A 16,226-nucleotide genomic window follows, 5' to 3' on the forward strand; every position below is an offset into this window, starting at 1 on the left:
CCGCAGCACCAGTCTCCTCCTGTGCCCTGACTCCTCGTCTTTGACCTACAGAATGGCGTGGCCAACTCCTAGGGCCTCTCTGATGCCCTGACCCCACTGAAAACTCAGGGCATAAGTGTCCCACTTTCTGCCCCAATCACTTACCCAGAGACAGTTCTCTACCTGCTCAGAGCACTGGGACTCACTGTTAAGATATCATTCCCCACCTAGTTACATGATCCACTCCTTCATTTGTATATAGAGCATTTTGTGTGTTTCCCTATTTTCATCCCATTCATACAGATATATGTCATTTATGTGCATGTCTGGATTGATATGGTGCATTTTGTCTAATCCATGATTCGTGGTGAGACACTGAAAAGTTCAGAAGGGAAGTGACCTGAGCAGATTTGTGAGTTTATTTTTTTTAATAGCTCTGAATTTTTAGTGTAAGGAACATATTGTATCAGGGCAAAGAGACTGTAGATAGACAAATTAGGAGACTCCCTATAGAGTCCAGGAAGAAATCAAGACAGCTTAGATTAGGACAGTGAGGAAGGAGAATTTTTGTTGGATCCAGAAGACATTTTGGAGGCAAAAATGGGATTTGGGAATTGGTTGGATATGGATAGTGAAAAAGATTGAAGTGCGAAGGATGCACACAGACCTCTGGCTGGTTCTATTCATTGAGCTGGGGGCTGGAGAAGGAAGACTCCTTTTTGGATATGTTTGATTTGAGATGTTGGTCAAGTGGAGAGGTCTGGGAGGTGGGTGGATCCACAACTGTAGAGATCAGGCTGAAGTTAAAGATCAGAAAGCTGTTAGGACCTGGATGGAGCTAGAAGCTGTGCCTACGGATGGGATCACTGATGGAGCTTATAAAATAGGATAAGGACCGAGGGCCCTGGCCCTGTAGAACTGGACTGGCAGAGGGAAGAGCAGTCAGAAAGGTAGAAGGAAAATCAGGAGAGAATGATGTCTCAGGAAACAAGGAAGTTTAAAAAGGAAGTGAATGAGTGGCTACTGAGCAGTCAAGTAGTATAAAGACTGGAAGACATCAGGGCTCTGATTTCATGACCGGATTGCACTAACCAATATAGAAATGGAAGCACAAGGTTGAGCAGAATCTCGATAAAAGGATCAAGTTGGGTCACATTGAGTTTAAGGTGCTCCTGAGACATCCTGATGGAGATAACCACGTGAAGATTATAAACACACATTCACTCACTGAATTCAGCAACATGTCTTAGTGTCTAGGCTTTGCCAGGCTGGTACCCAGCACGAGATAAGCTGGGCGGGTTGGAGGGGCAGGGGTCAAAGATCTGTGCTGAGCATCTCAAATCCACGAGTCTGGCTCATTCTCTGTTCTTTCCTGTTCCTTCACGGCTCCTTCATGATGCCTTTTGCTCCTTTATTTTGACTGAATGACACATTTGGGATTTGGAAAATGTGTGCCTGCTGCAAAAGAACTTGGATTCCCTATGATCTTGAGCATCTGTATTATACCCTGAGGCTCTGAACTGTGTGGGTGGAAAGGATACTCCGAGTTCCCTGGGGTGCTTTTTAAGAATACACATGCCGGGACTTCCCTGGTGGCGCAGTGGTTAAGAAGCCGCCTGCCAATGCAGGGGACACGGGTTCGAGCCCTGGTCCGGGAAGATCTCACATGCCGCAGAGTAACTAAGCCCATGCGCCACAACTACTGAAGCCCGCGCTCCTAGAGCCCGTGCTCCACAACAAGAGAAGCCACCGTAATGAGAAGCCTGCGCATCACAACGAAGAGTAGCCCTTGCTTGCCGCAACTAGAGAAAGCCTGCGTGCAGCAACAAAGACCCAATGCAGCCAAAAACAAATAAATTTATTTTAAAAAAAAGAAAGAATACACATGCCATATATCTGGAGAAAACTCTAATTCGAAAAGATACACGCACCCCAACGTTCATAGCAGCGCTATTCACCATAGACTAAGACATGGAAGCAACCTAAATGTCCATCGACAGATGAATGTGTAAAGAAAATGTGGTACGTATATACAATGAAACATTACTCAGCCATTAAAAAAGAATGAAATAATGCCAGTTGTGGCAACATGGATGGACCTAGACATTATCACACTAAGTGAAGTAAGTCAGACAGAGAAAGAAATATCATATGATATCACTTACATGTGGAATCTAAAAAAAAATGATACAAATGAGCTTACTCACAAAACAGAAAGAGACTCACAGACATAGAAAACAAAATTAGGGGATTTCCCTGGTGGTGCAGTGGTTAAGAATCCGCCTGCCAATGAAGGGGACACGGGTTTGAGCCCTGGTCCAGGAAGATCCCACGTGCCGCAGAGCAACGAAGCCCGTGCACCACAACTACTGAAGCCCACATGCCTAGAGCCCACGAGCCACAACTACTGTAGGCTTCGCACCCTAGAGCCCGTGCTCCACAACAAGAGAAGCCACCACAATGAGAAGCCCGCGTACCACAATAGAGAGTAGCCCCTGCTCGCCACAACTAGAGAAAGCCAGCGCAGCAACAAAGACCCGACGCAGCCAAAAAATTAATTAATTATTTTTTAAAATTAATTAATTAATTATTTTAAAACAAAATTATGGTTACCAAAGGGGAAAGGGGGGCGGTATAAATTAGGAGTATGGGATTAATAGATACACCCTTGTATATATAAAATAGATAACCAACAAGGACCTACTGTATAGCACAGGGAACTATACTCAATATCTTGTAATCATATATAAGGGGAAAAATCTGAAAAAGAATATATATATGTATATATATATATATGTATAACTGAATCACTTTGCTGTACACCTGAAACTAACACAACATTGTAAATCAACTATACCTCAATTAAAAAAAATGTTTAAGGAATACACATGCCAGCCCCTATCCCCCTTACAAAATCCTAACATTTCACACACTTCTACTCCCTAATCACCTCCCCACCCTTGCCCAAGACACTAATGATGCTGAAAGTAGGTGTTCCTGAGTTGGAAGGTGACTCAGAGACCAAGCAGAAAGAGTGGAGAGGAGCGAAGAAAGGAGTGGCAAGGTCCCCAGGTTTCCTGCCAAGGCTGCTGGGTCAGTGGCAGCTCCATTAGCGGAAACAGTGAGAACAGATTTGGGCATTAGAAGTACTTTCTCTTGCTCTGAAGTTTGCTCAAACTTTCGCTTGAACTGATTTTGCAATCTCCACATTTTGTAATTAGCTACTGTGAAAGACATCTAAAATGATCATTCTGAGTAAATAAGAGAGGTCCTTCATGGACTGCTTGTACCATTTCCTCCACTATTTGTAACTTAGCATTCTGGCTGTACAGCCTGGTGACTGAGTTTATGGCTAATAATTTCTAATATTTTCACAACATCCTAGCTCATGCATGAAGACAAATCTCATCCCATCTGTTTTTTCTGCTAATGGGTCAGTGATGTCCCCACAGCTAAATTATAGCAATTATATAGAAAATAACATGTTTACTTTGAAAAGCCAGATTTGGTTTTCATGGCTGGGTAGTTTTGACAGATGCACAACTGTTTCTAAGAGGGTGAAGGTCTTTACTCTTTTACATCTGTAAGAAAAAACCACATGGAATCCCTTTCTGCAGTTACCGTAAAAAATGCTATTGAGGATATTGTCCATTATATTGCCTGGGGTCCTTTATTTTGGAATTATACTCCAAGAAGCAATGACATTGCCCTCCAAACTCACTGCTATTACTGACAGCTCTGCAAATTTTCATGTTTCTGTGGAAAAGTATTATTATTAAAGATGCCTAATATTCAAAGGGGATTGAGGTGAGCTGAACTCGAGTAGATTTTCTTTTATTTAATCTGTTTTCTCACTCTCTCTCTATGTCCTACCCATTTCTCAAAGCTGAATGGCTTTATTTACATAATTCTCCATGTTTGTTTCCCTTCCTCAAAGATGCTTTTGATGCAGAATAACTTCCTCTCCATGTTTATTTTTCTTTAGCACAAGGGGAATTCTAATGCATTTCCTTTTTGCCAGTAGCTCATGATAACCAGTGTAACCCAAGTGGAAGAGATCTGAGACCCTACCTGGTGTCATGGATATCTGGAAATAGCTGTCTCCTCTACTTCAGCGCTATCCCCCTCATCCTGACACCATGATGCCACTGAATGCAGCTGTGGGGTTGCCTGTCCACTGGGCTCAACTGTCCTCTGCTGGTGACCACCACTCATAACCCAGCCTTTGGGAGGCACACTTCCTTCCCTTTGCTTCCAACACACCACCTCCTGATTTTTCCTCTTATCTTAACAAACACATAGGCACAGTTTGAGCAGAGAAGGAGTCACTATTTCCAACTCCTTTGGAAATAGTGTGACCAATGATATGGAAGAAAACCAAGAGAGGGTGATGTCATAGAAGCCAAGAGAAGAAAGGAGTAGTTCACTTCATCAAATGCTGCAGAGAGGACCAAGTCAGATGGAAACAGTGAGATGGCATTGGGTTGGCAATATGGAAGTCAAGCACACTTGGGCACGGATGGTCTCAGCATAACAGTGGATGTGGAAGCCTGTTTGGAGGGGTAAAGGAGAGATGAGTCATGAGCAAGTGGAGAGAGTGATGATAGACAACTCTTTGGAAGAGTAGAGAAATGGGTCCTGGCAAGAAAATAATATAAGTCAAAGGGATTTTTGTTTTTGTCCTTTTAAGATGGAAGATTCCAGAGAATATTTGCATCCTGGTGGAACTAATTCTCTCTATATAGAGATATTATAAATGCAAGAGGGAGAGGGGGATACTTCCAGGAGAAACATCTCTGAAAGGGTAAAAGAGGAAAGCAGGGATACTTATCCATGGTAACAAGCTGGCAAGGCAGAGAGCAGAGGTACAAACACAGTGAGATTTGGAGATTTGGTGACTGGATGATGTTTGTTTCCATCTGATTGCTTCTATATTCTTAGTAAAATATGAACAAGGTCATCAGCTGAGAAGGAACACAGGGGATGGAATTTGGGTTTGAGAAGAGAGAAGATGTATGAAATCATCATTGTACAGAGTGAGAAGAAGAAAAACATCCTAGGAAGTGCAGTAAGAAGTGTGGCGCTGACTGCCCATTTGGGATTTGTGGTCCAGAATTTTAAATGAGGCCAAGGTAAATAGAAATATTGCCTGGAAGGCACTTAGCCCTGACCTGGTACATAGTGCACACCCAATAAATGCAAGCTATTACTATTTTGACACATGAATATTTCTTCTTTTCTTTGCTTAGATGAGATACAATCCTGTCAAAAGAAAGAAGGAAGGAAGGGAGAGAGGAAAGAAGGAACTAAATCTTGGGTTACATTGTTTTACCAGTATTGCAAACCCATTAAATAAAGAAAATGTTTCCAATAAAGAAAGGTGATTAAACTCAAAAGTCTTGAAAATGTAGACCCAACAGCCCAAGAAACTGACAAAACATGAAGAGCATGAGGCTGTTACCAGAGCTTTGTCCAGCCCTGTGACATAAGGACATCATCGTTCTGGGATTACATACCATAGTAGGCAGACTATGATATGGGCATATTGAATGTAAAAAAAAAAAATAACTGGTGTCTCAGTTAAAAGAGTAATAGAATCAATTAAGTAGCTCTCATATTAAAGTGAGCTAAGAAAAGAATTCAGGCAAGCTATTATTACAACGAAAATATCGCCATAAATTTGAGACTTGGGAACGTCACTGGTCTATCCTTGAAATAAGAAGCAACAACCTCCTACGTCATCCCACTTCCAGAAATTGTATGAGGTCCTATAATATGCAGCCTTAACTCCCACACTGTGGTCCTCGACCTGCCCTTATTGGGTGGGGAGAGGAGGCAGTGTCCTTGGAGAATAGAGCCAGCTGATCAATTAAAATCTGTTTGTTTTTTTTTCATCTTATTGAGATGACCATACAGCTTGTGTCCTTAAATTTGTCAGTGTATTGGGGAAGGGAGGGATCAGTCTCTTCACAATGTGGTAGTGCACCATTTCTGTACTTCCAAGTTAAAGCTCAATGAAATGATGCTGTGTGGCTTTCCAAATGTATGTTCTCAGTACCCCTTTACAAAGAGCTTTTCTGAAACTAGGTGACTTACAACCATGATGTCCACTTTTCTTTCCCATGCTGTCAAGGGGTCTCATCTCCTCTGAGAGATACAAGGTCTCCGTCACCTCTGCTCGAGTATCACCAAGTCTCCATTCCCCTTCTCGGTGTCCCAAGGTCCCTCCAACACTACTAATTAAAATGCAACTCCTGGGAGTAGTCTTAGTTGTGTTCGAGTTGTAAAAGTCTGTCATTGTGATTTGTTAAAGACTTGGGGTGTGGAGGATTCCTCAGTCCCTGGCTGGTGAACATTTCTCTGTGCTACTACAAAATGGCAAAACTCTGTATTTCAATCTTTGTATATTAAATTCTGAAGCATTTACAGCAATTTTAATAATATACTTGCTTATGAAAGGTTATCCTGGCATGTCTGGGTTAATAATATTCTTTTGGATACAGTACTGACTTGATTTGCTAATATTTTATTTAATATGTTGACAATGAATTAGAGAAACTGTTTACTTTTTACTTTTTTGTATCCTCTTTTTATTACCATTTTATTGAGATATAATTCACATAACATACAATTTACCCATCACCATAATTAATTTTAGAACATTCTCATAACTCAAAAAAGAAACTACAGAACAAATGTATAGGTACCAAGGGGTAAAGGGGTGGGGTGGGAGGAATTGGGAGACTGGGATTGACATATTGATACTATGTATAAAATAGACAACTGATGGAAACATACTGTGTAGCACAGGGAACTCTACCTAATGCACTGTGGTAACCTAAATGGGAGGGAAGTCCAAAAGGAAGGGGATATCTGTATGTGTATGGCTGGTTCATTTTGTTGTGCAGTGGAGGCTAACACAACATTGTAAAGCAACCATACTCCAATAAAAATTAATTAAAAAAAAAAGAAACTACATATTCAATAGCAGCCACTACCCATTTCCCCTCAAACACACCCCCAGCCCTAGGCAACAACTAATCTACTTTCTGTCTCTATAGCTTGGCCAATTCTAAACAATTCACCTAAGAGGGATCATACAGTATGTGGTCTTTTGTGACAGGCTTCTTTCATTTAGCATAATGTTTTCAAAATTCATCCATGTTGTAGCATGTATCATTCCTTTTATGGCTGAATATATTCCATTGTATGGATATACCAAATGTTGTTTATTAATTCATCAGTTTATGGACATTTGGGTGTCCTGGGTGTTTGAAAATTGGTATGCTTTGCATTGGGTACAAAGTTTTACATATATCTATTGCATCAAACATATTAATTATATTATTAAAAATACCTATATCTTTACTTAATTTTTGTTTACTTTACATGTCTGTTTCTGAAACAAACATATTACTGTATTCCATTATGACTGCAAACTTTTCAACTTCTCCATATTTTTCTTTTCCTTTTCTGCCTTATATACGTTTTGCCAAGTTGTAAGGAATATAAAAGTTTGTGATTCACATTCTTGGTCCAATATAACTTTGATCCAAATGAACTATCCTTCTTTGTCCTGCTTAATGTAATTTTTCTTGAATTCATTTTTCCTAATAATATTGTTATATCAACTCTACTTTTCAACTTGCAGTTGCTTACAATAACTTTTTCAATCTTTGTCATTTGACCTTAAATGTGTCATAAATAGCTGCTATATAAAGTTTTGTGACCATTTTTCATCAAAACTAAAGAGGTTACCTTTTAATAGAAAAATATAACATTCACACCTGTGATTACTGACAATTATGTACTTTTTACATCTTTATTATGACTTAATGTTTTAAATTTACTCTGATTTCTTGTTGCTCTTTTATACCTTTTCCTGTCTTTTGTTGGATTGAAAAATCCAAGAAATTTCTATTCTTCTAGAAATCACCCATAAAATATTTTACCCTCCTTACATACCAATATGATTTGGACATAACCATCATTTTTGCTGATTTCTTTATGCACCTATATTCTTTTATCCCATGTCTTTCTCTTCCTTGGGTTTTTAATTTTTCTGGAGTATATCATCAATATTGTCCATGGAAGTAAACTTTCTGGGTTTTTAAACATTTTGAAAATGCCTTTATTTTGCCTAAATACAGGATTTCAGGTTCAAAATCTCAGGATTTTAAAGATATTTCATAATCTTTAATAATCCAGTGTTGCTAGTATTTAAGCATGCAGTTTCCTCCATCAACTGATTTCTGGGTGTTTTGTTTTTCCTTTAGGAGGAAAGAAATGTCTGACCCACTGATGGTACATCCTTGTTGTTTAGTGCTGGATTTAGTCTTCCCCAAAATATATCTTTTCTTACATTATTAGGGATCTTTTGATAGTGAAGATACCAAGTTAGCCATCTTGAGCCAATTACTGTTCCCTTCTCTTTAATGATAGTGTAACCCTTGATTATTAAGTTTAATGATCTATCATTCAAGTTCCCACTGCAGGTTAAGTAGGTTTCTAGAAACATGATTTTACTTTTGGCTTTTGCAAATACTCATAATAATGAGTTTTGCTCTAACACAGTTCTGCTATTTTCAGTGATAAATAAAAGAATTAAGTCCTTCTTAACCTATAACGTTTTCAAGCATTTCATTTATATCACGCATTGCTAATATAACAATCAAGTGTTCACGATAGTAAGTTGAGATTTTTAAGTGACTTTTTCTGACCTAGACACTAGATCTAGGTCCTCCTAGATGAGGAGTCCCACATCTCTCAAGAACCGGCCTGCATTAGGATCCTTGTTGAGTCACCAGGAGCAGCTGGTGGGAGGCATGACCTCAGCGGTGTTGAATTCAGAGTGCAGCAGCTGAGGCAGATAGTTAGTTATGCTCACTGAAGCAGGAAACCTGAGCAGCACATCATCACAAGGCCGCCGCAACCAGCAACCTCTGGATGGATGAGGACCCGAGGTCCTCACCTGTTAGCATGTCTTCATGACTGGCTCATATAAGAAACAACTGCATAAAACCCACCATTGTCCTTCACGGTAGGCAAACTGCTGGGGACACTGTTCACTACATCACAGCAGCCCCTTTATGATAGCCCAAGAAAAACACCTCCTGTGGCTCTGGGCAAGGCAAAGTCATTCCTCCTGCACAACTAGTATGTTTTCATCCTGTAGACACATGGACTTCCTAGCTGATTTTCTCGTTGTCTTACCGTTAGGAAGTTAAAAGCCGGATCTGGGGTCTATCTCTAGCTTTGGGGGCTTGTATTTCTCAAATATTCTAACTTTTTTTTTTTAATCTTCCCTGATTCCTTTAGTCAATACTACTGTTCTCTGCAAGTGATCTAAACTCCCTTTGGAAATAAGGCATGAAATAGTCACCTTAAACTAGGCTGGTACCATTTAGAACTAAAAATACTAGATTTTAAGTGCTTTAATTTGTTCCTTTTATAACTTTACATATAGGTCAAATCCTTTCACTCTAAACCAGTGCTGTCAATAGAAATAGTATGTGAGCCATATGTAACACTGAATTTTCTAGGAGCCACATTTTAAGAAGTAAAAAGAAGCAGGTGAAATTGAGAAAATTTAAGTCTTCCAAAGGTCAGTGTGTACTTTATAGTGAGAGCACATCACAGTTTGGACCAGCTACACTACAAGTGTTCAATGGTCAGGTCTAAACACAAAAGCTATGAATGATGACCAGGGTCAGAAGAGCTCTCCAGATTATAATTACAACGTATCCGACCTGTATTCATAGTTGGCTTTGATTGAAGATTTCTGAGTTCCTGGGGGTTTCTGATGCAAACACTAGGTCTTAGAAAGTATAAGCTCTCCTGACAGGGGTAATGACCATGGCAACCCAAAGACTTCTGGATCTTTTTTAACTTGTCTACGTTCATTTGTTATTTTTTTTCTTGACTGGACCACCCTTGGCTCGTTCTGAGAAATAACATAATATAAAATGGTTTGGGGCGTCTAGTAACAAAGGAGGAAAACAGAAACAGAGATGCATTTTGCTTATTCTGAACTTCATCCAGAGTAGTATTAAAAATTACTTTAAAGCATGCTGATAAAGATACAAGACCAGAAAACCACTGTAGGTGTAATCAACTAATGAACAACAAAAAATGTTTGATTCTCCTTGTTTTAGAACCAGCTCTAAAACTTTACACTTTAGTTTGGATAATAAAAGTGTTATTCATTTAAATCAGGACTAAAAGACCAAAAATGCAGTTAAATTCCTGAGAGTTGAAAATTTGATTTTTTTAGGGAAATTATTTAACCCATGAAAGCCTCCATTTCTACATGAATATAAACAGAGTAATAACTACATCACAGAATGGCTATGAAGATTAACAATACTGTGTATAAAGCTTACAACAGGCAAATAGTATGCACTCAATAAATGGTACCTATCATCATAGTTAATCACTAAAGATTATTAAATCCTGGTATTCCTAACCTGGAGTCTGCAGATCCTTGGTCCATGGCTAAAATTGCGGGGGTGGGGAGATTCCTAAAATTGGATGGGGAAAAAAGACTCCACCTACATTTTCACTAACCTCTAACCCAAATTTAGCCTTTCCTCCATTATGAATGCTGGCAACATCCCAGTAGTACCTGAAGGATCTGTAACTTTGCACCAATAGAAGTCACAGATATTTTCATATTACACTTCTGATGCTACAGACATCTCAAAATATCTTTTGTTTATCACCTTTTTAAAATTCCAGCCTTTGTGAGACCTGCTGCTAGATCTTGTTAACTAATGCATTAGTAAAGAAGCAATACTATGTTATCAATGTACTGTTTTTAATTTCAGTATAATAGGTTTCCTTTGTAATCCTACATGTTTTATTTCATGCACTTAAAGCATTATTCTGAGAAGGGGTCTATAGGCTTCACAAGACTGCCATGGCACAAAACAAGGTTAAGAATCCCGAACTTTTAGTCTATCTCTTTGCTTCCAGAAAGCGAACCAAGTTTGACAATTGAGCACCTGCCTGGGTGAGCCCATTCCCATAGTCTCAGGTTTGTTCTCCTGTGTTTAGCTTGATAGGAAGATATTACTGTTCTGGTATCAATCAACCTTCTGTCAATTAACCTTCCTGTTCAAGGTTCTGTATTTAAGTTGATGGGCTGATTTTCTGGTGTGTTCGGTCGACCTGGGGGACATACATGGCCCCACTGGATGCCAGGCCCCTGCTGAAGGTGGGCAGTGGTTCTGAATTGTGGTCCCACACCAGTAGCATCAGCATCTCCTGGCTGCTTGTTGCATTTGCAAATTCTCGGGTCACACCCCAGACGTCCTGAAACAGAAGCTCTGGGATCTATCAGTCTGTATTTTATTAAGCCCTAGGGGAGATGCACGTTAGAGTTTGCTAACCACCGCGCTAGGGCATCGGAGGGCAGCCCAATCCTGGGCAGAAGGCTCCCACCTCGACCCTTGGTAGGGACGAACAGGGTTCCTGCAACCGGACAAGGCGGGAGGGGAGGAGGAGAGGTGCTGAGGGGCAGCCATTAAGTCGAAAGCCGGGACTAGGGACCTTGTTCTGCTCCTGTACCCCGATTTCACTTACATTACCCAAGGCCTCGAGCGAGGGTGACTGATGGAGATAATCCCCCCCCAGCACCGAACACTCGTTGCTGCCACTGTACCGCGAGAGAAGGCGAGTCAAGGGAGAACCTGCGAGAGCGCGGGGAGTACAGCTCTAGACCTACGAGCTCTAGCCAGACGTCTCTGCAGCCCTCTGGACCCTTCCCGGCCCCGCCGCCCGCCGCTGGGGGGCGCACCCCCTGCTGGGAATTGAGGTCCCGGAAGCCCGCCCGCTCCAGGCTTTCCGGGCTCTCTTGCCTCGTGAAAACCACAAGTCCCAGGGCGCCAAGCGCGGGAGGGTCACGTGGGAGGGGCGGCGGGCGCGGCTAAATAGTCTCCGTCGGCCATTTTGTCGGAGAAGCCGCAGCGCCGCCTCTTCTCTCGCGTCCTCGCATCCGTTGCTGCCGCCTCTTCCTCCGCCTCCTCCTTCGCCTCTTCCTGCCTCCTCCCGGCTTCCGCCGCCGATCCAGCCGCTTCCCAACCCCGGGGCGAAGCGTCTCCTTATTTATTTCCGTTTTCTCGCCACTACCGCCTCCTGACACGGTGATCCGGGCGGGCCCCGCAGGAATTTTATCCCCTCACCGGCCTCACACTAGTATCGCATGTCCACTATCCAGAACCTCCAATCTTTCGGTAAGAGCGGGTCGCCCCACCGCCCCTCCCGTCCCCCGCGCCTCTCGGCCGGTAGGCCACCGCTGCCCGCCCTCGCCGGGGCCGCTCGCCGGACCCCCGCCCCAAAAGGCCCCCGGCCGCCCTCCCCGCACCCCGAGTGGGGCTTTGTCTCGGTGCCCGGAAGATGGCGACCGGGCCCCTGGCGACCCCCTCTCCGAGGGCGACCCCCGGAGCCCCGGCCGCGGGCCTTGTGCCGCCCCCTGCCCGCTCCTGGACCCTCCTGCTGCTCGCTTCTGCTCCCTGCCACCTCTGCGACCCTGTTCCGTCCCCAGACTTGCCCTGCTGATCGCCAGGGGGGACGCCGGCTCGGGCTGGGGCATCGGCGTCCATTAGCGGTCGGGGTGGTTTGTGGCTGCTCTCGGGCGCATTTAGTAAAAGATGCTGCGGATCAGGCCTCTGATCTGTTACAGGGCAGTGGGCCAGTCTTCTCTACTTGCGTAGTAATACGTAAAATTACTCTTGATATACATATATAGATCTTTTTTCGAGGCAGAGTTAGGGTTAAATTATTGGGGTGGCATTTGTGAATGTTTCTGTTGTCATCAGAATGTAATCGAGATGACGCACATTTTTATAGTGGCTCTAAAATTAAGGTCTTAAAATCTCTTTTCTCTCATTAGAGGATTATGTTCAACGATAACATCTAAAACAACGTTTTTCTGTTCCGGTATCAGTGGACATACCTGTTTAAAATCTCTTTTTGTGAAAGTACCTTGTAGGTTTTATTAATACTCTACCCTTATCACTCCCCCACTCCCCCACATCCGCACCTGCAGAAAGAAAGCAGAAGCACTAGAACCTTCTTTGCTGAGTTTCTAGATTGTAGCGTAGCTGTATCTGGAAATTACTGACTAAAAGATATTTTCCTGCTTTGGATTTTTTTGTATCCCTTTGCAGACCCCTTTGCTGATGCAACTAAGGGTGACGACTTACTCCCGGCAGGGACTGAGGATTACATTCATATAAGAATCCAGCAACGGAACGGCAGAAAGACACTGACTACTGTTCAGGGCATTGCAGATGATTATGACAAGAAGAAACTTGTGAAAGCTTTCAAAAAGGTAAAGATGTTAGGGAGAAGAGATTAAAATATAGTTATTGACACACACGTCTAAATAGGATTACGGTTCACACCTTTTACTTCACGTTAAAGTGGGTTAAAATGATTGGACCCAAGGAAACTGTGTTCATACTCTTAATTAACATCCAGATAATCTTAGGGTGAAAGTAAAATATCATTGTATTTGACTCAGTTATGCTGAATCTACTTCTTCAGAAATTTGCCTGTAATGGTACTGTGATTGAACATCCTGAATACGGAGAGGTTATTCAGCTTCAAGGTGACCAAAGAAAAAACATTTGCCAGTTTCTCTTGGAGGTGAGTGATTGGGTGCTTTATGTACAACCTTGAGATTGCTTCTAAAATTGTATTTAAGGGCAATGTGAATTATTACCTACTTAGTAAAAAAATCATGTGAATGAAGCACATTAGTTGTACTTATTTGGGCAGGAGTACCAGTTTATTTTGTCATTAAAATGACCTGATCATTCCTGTGTCCATTTAGGATGTTTTGTGGAATGTCAGGATATTCAAATATGTGTTGAGTTTTTGTTATTAACAGTTTATGCCACAAATACAGTGTTGCAGTAACCTATTAACAATGATTCTTTTTAATGACTGCTCTGTCTTCTTAGGAATGAATTTATGTGTTACCCAGAGTGATTCTGCTAAATTAAATTTTATTTTGCAGGTTGGCATTGTCAAGGAGGAACAGCTTAAGGTTCATGGATTCTAAAATGAACCTAAATACGTGGAGAATTTCTTGAATAATTTTGTTCTCTAAACCAAGTTTGGCTGCCTTGTGAAATGATTCTCTGCAGTAAACGGACTTTTCATTTATTTAATCATTCAAACTTTCATTCATATCTGCATGATTACAGAAAACATGGGGTATGTAGGCTAGTAACACATAAGAAAATTGCAGTAAGATGGTAATGAAACCCCGTATTCATCTTAACATGTTTCCAATGGAAAATATTTTGTTTTGAGTGTTTATTTGTTTATTGTTCAGTTTATTACTTTTCACTTGATTAAATTTTTTTGTTGTATTAAACCATGTATGTTGCAGCTTAACAATAAAAAAAAAATCTATGAATCCTTTTGTGAGCAGTTAGGCTCCCAAATCTAAGCAAGTAATATACACATATAGTTTGTTTTTTATAATTGTCTCATTCTGTGTATTCTTTCCAGTTGATTTCAGATGCTGTGAAGAGCTAGAGGAGAACCTTTGTTATATATGTAATTTTGTTCTTTACTTACTTAAAAATGAGTAGAAACAGTATAAACTCAGAGCCAAGAATTTGCCAGAATGTACTGTTAAATTTTTGAAAAGAAAATGAAGCATAGTTTAAACTTACGTATTGGCACAGAGAATTATTTTATTTATTTTTATTGGTTATGTTAGTGGGGAGCCAGCACAAGTCTATCCCTAAGTGACAGACAGTAAAGTAGGTTCCTGACATAAAATAAATTTAGTCACAGGCAGTGCCCTGCAAGTGTGGGTGGAAGGCGTTGGGGTTAGGGTTAGGGTTAACTTCCTAGAGTGCTAGAAAGTGACAGAGTTGGGGTGCCAGCCAAGGGCTTCCAGCCAGAAAAGCCATGTTCTTTCACTAAGTCACGGTTTGGTATTCACCAGAGGAAGTAAGAGCCAAGGGCAGTGGTGCATGGGTGTTGAGGGTAGGGTGAGAAATAAGAGAATTCACAGTTCTTAATTACGAGATTTCTGCAGCTCATCCTCTTCAGTTCCAGACTTCTGCTTTTTATTGAGCTGTGATTATCTGCTCAGTTACACAAGCTGTATCATTAAAACCATTTAGCCAAGGCAGAGAAATACATCTACAGTAGTCACCTCTTTATCCAAAGGGGATACATTCCAAGACCCCCAATGGATGTCTGAAACTGCAGATAGTATCAAACCCTATATATATTATGTTTTTTCCTATACTAAGCGGCAGATAGCATATACAGTGTGGATACGCTGGAGAAAGGGATGAATCATGTCTCGCCCAGATGGAGCAGAATGGTGCAAGATTCCATCTCCTCACGCTACCCAGAATAGTGCCCAATATAAAACCTATGAATTATCCCTAGAATTTTCCATCTAATATTTTTGTTTTGGACCATGGGTAACTGAAACTGCAGAAAGTGAAATCTTGGATAAGAAGCAAACTATTGTGTAGATGTGTGCTTTTTAGCTTAATGCAGTGGGATAATGGTGTGAAAAATGTCACTGCATTCTGTACCAGCTTAACCTTTCCTCCTGCTTTGATGGTGCTGCTTTTGGAAAAACAAAATTAGCCCCCACAGAGTTTACCTCTGAAGGATACTTAAGTAATAGGTTTTGTTACATTCTCACCCCATCATACCTCTAATCAAGAAAGACTGGGAATATTGAGAAGTGAGTACACCAGAATATAGTGCCAAATTTGGTAAGCTGATTTCTGGAAAACAGCAGTATAATACAACCAAGAAGATCAAGCAGCATGGGAGAGTTTTCCAACTTAATTGAGAAATCCTCACTTTCTACCTGTAACATTTTGTAATGATTCCACCTCACATTGAGAGGTGCTGTGGAAATCGTTATGAAAATGATAAAGCAGAAATTTACATTAACACGCACATTCAAGTGTTCATCTATGGAGATCTGAGGTAATGCCCAGAAAAGAATTGACTGTTGAGATTGATTGAACAAGAGGTGGACAGGACAAGGGAAACCTCATTAGATGGAAAGAAAAAGGCCCCTCCTCTTGGCCCCCACAGATAAGCTCTTGGCCATCACTTTATGTGTCAGGCCACTCCCACTAGATAGGATCAAAAGCCTTGAGTGATACTTCACTCTGGATTTTGTGAGGAGCACCTCTTTCTGATCCCTCAATCTGAGCCCCAGATACCTGATTGGACTTGTCACCTGTAGG

At 41.3% G+C, this 16,226-nt stretch overlaps 1 protein-coding gene across 1 annotated transcript; it reads left to right on the forward strand.

Annotated features, from left to right (window-relative positions):
* Positions 1 to 11,928: 11,928 nt before the first annotated feature.
* Positions 11,929 to 14,407, forward strand: EIF1B (eukaryotic translation initiation factor 1B). The gene is made up of 4 exons (XM_060164069.1): positions 11,929 to 12,212; positions 13,149 to 13,312; positions 13,528 to 13,629; positions 14,003 to 14,407. The coding sequence occupies exons 1-4, from the start codon at positions 12,182 to 12,184 to the stop codon at positions 14,045 to 14,047; spliced, it is 342 nt and encodes a 113-aa protein (XP_060020052.1). The 5' UTR covers positions 11,929 to 12,181; the 3' UTR covers positions 14,048 to 14,407.
* The last annotated feature ends 1,819 nt before the right edge of the window (positions 14,408 to 16,226 follow it).

This window comes from Lagenorhynchus albirostris, chromosome 10, assembly GCF_949774975.1.
Source record: "Lagenorhynchus albirostris chromosome 10, mLagAlb1.1, whole genome shotgun sequence".
Taxonomy (NCBI): Eukaryota; Metazoa; Chordata; class Mammalia; order Artiodactyla; family Delphinidae; genus Lagenorhynchus; species Lagenorhynchus albirostris.

Bases quoted from the DNA above. Each gene is read 5' to 3' on its own strand.
- EIF1B (XM_060164069.1), top strand. From the start codon at position 12,182: ATGTCCACTATCCAGAACCTCCAATCTTTCG. The intron at 13,313-13,527 runs GTAAAGATGTTA...CTACTTCTTCAG, and splicing joins TTGTGAAAGCTTTCAAAAAG to AAATTTGCCTGTAATGGTAC. The intron at 13,630-14,002 runs GTGAGTGATTGG...TTTATTTTGCAG, and splicing joins TTTGCCAGTTTCTCTTGGAG to GTTGGCATTGTCAAGGAGGA.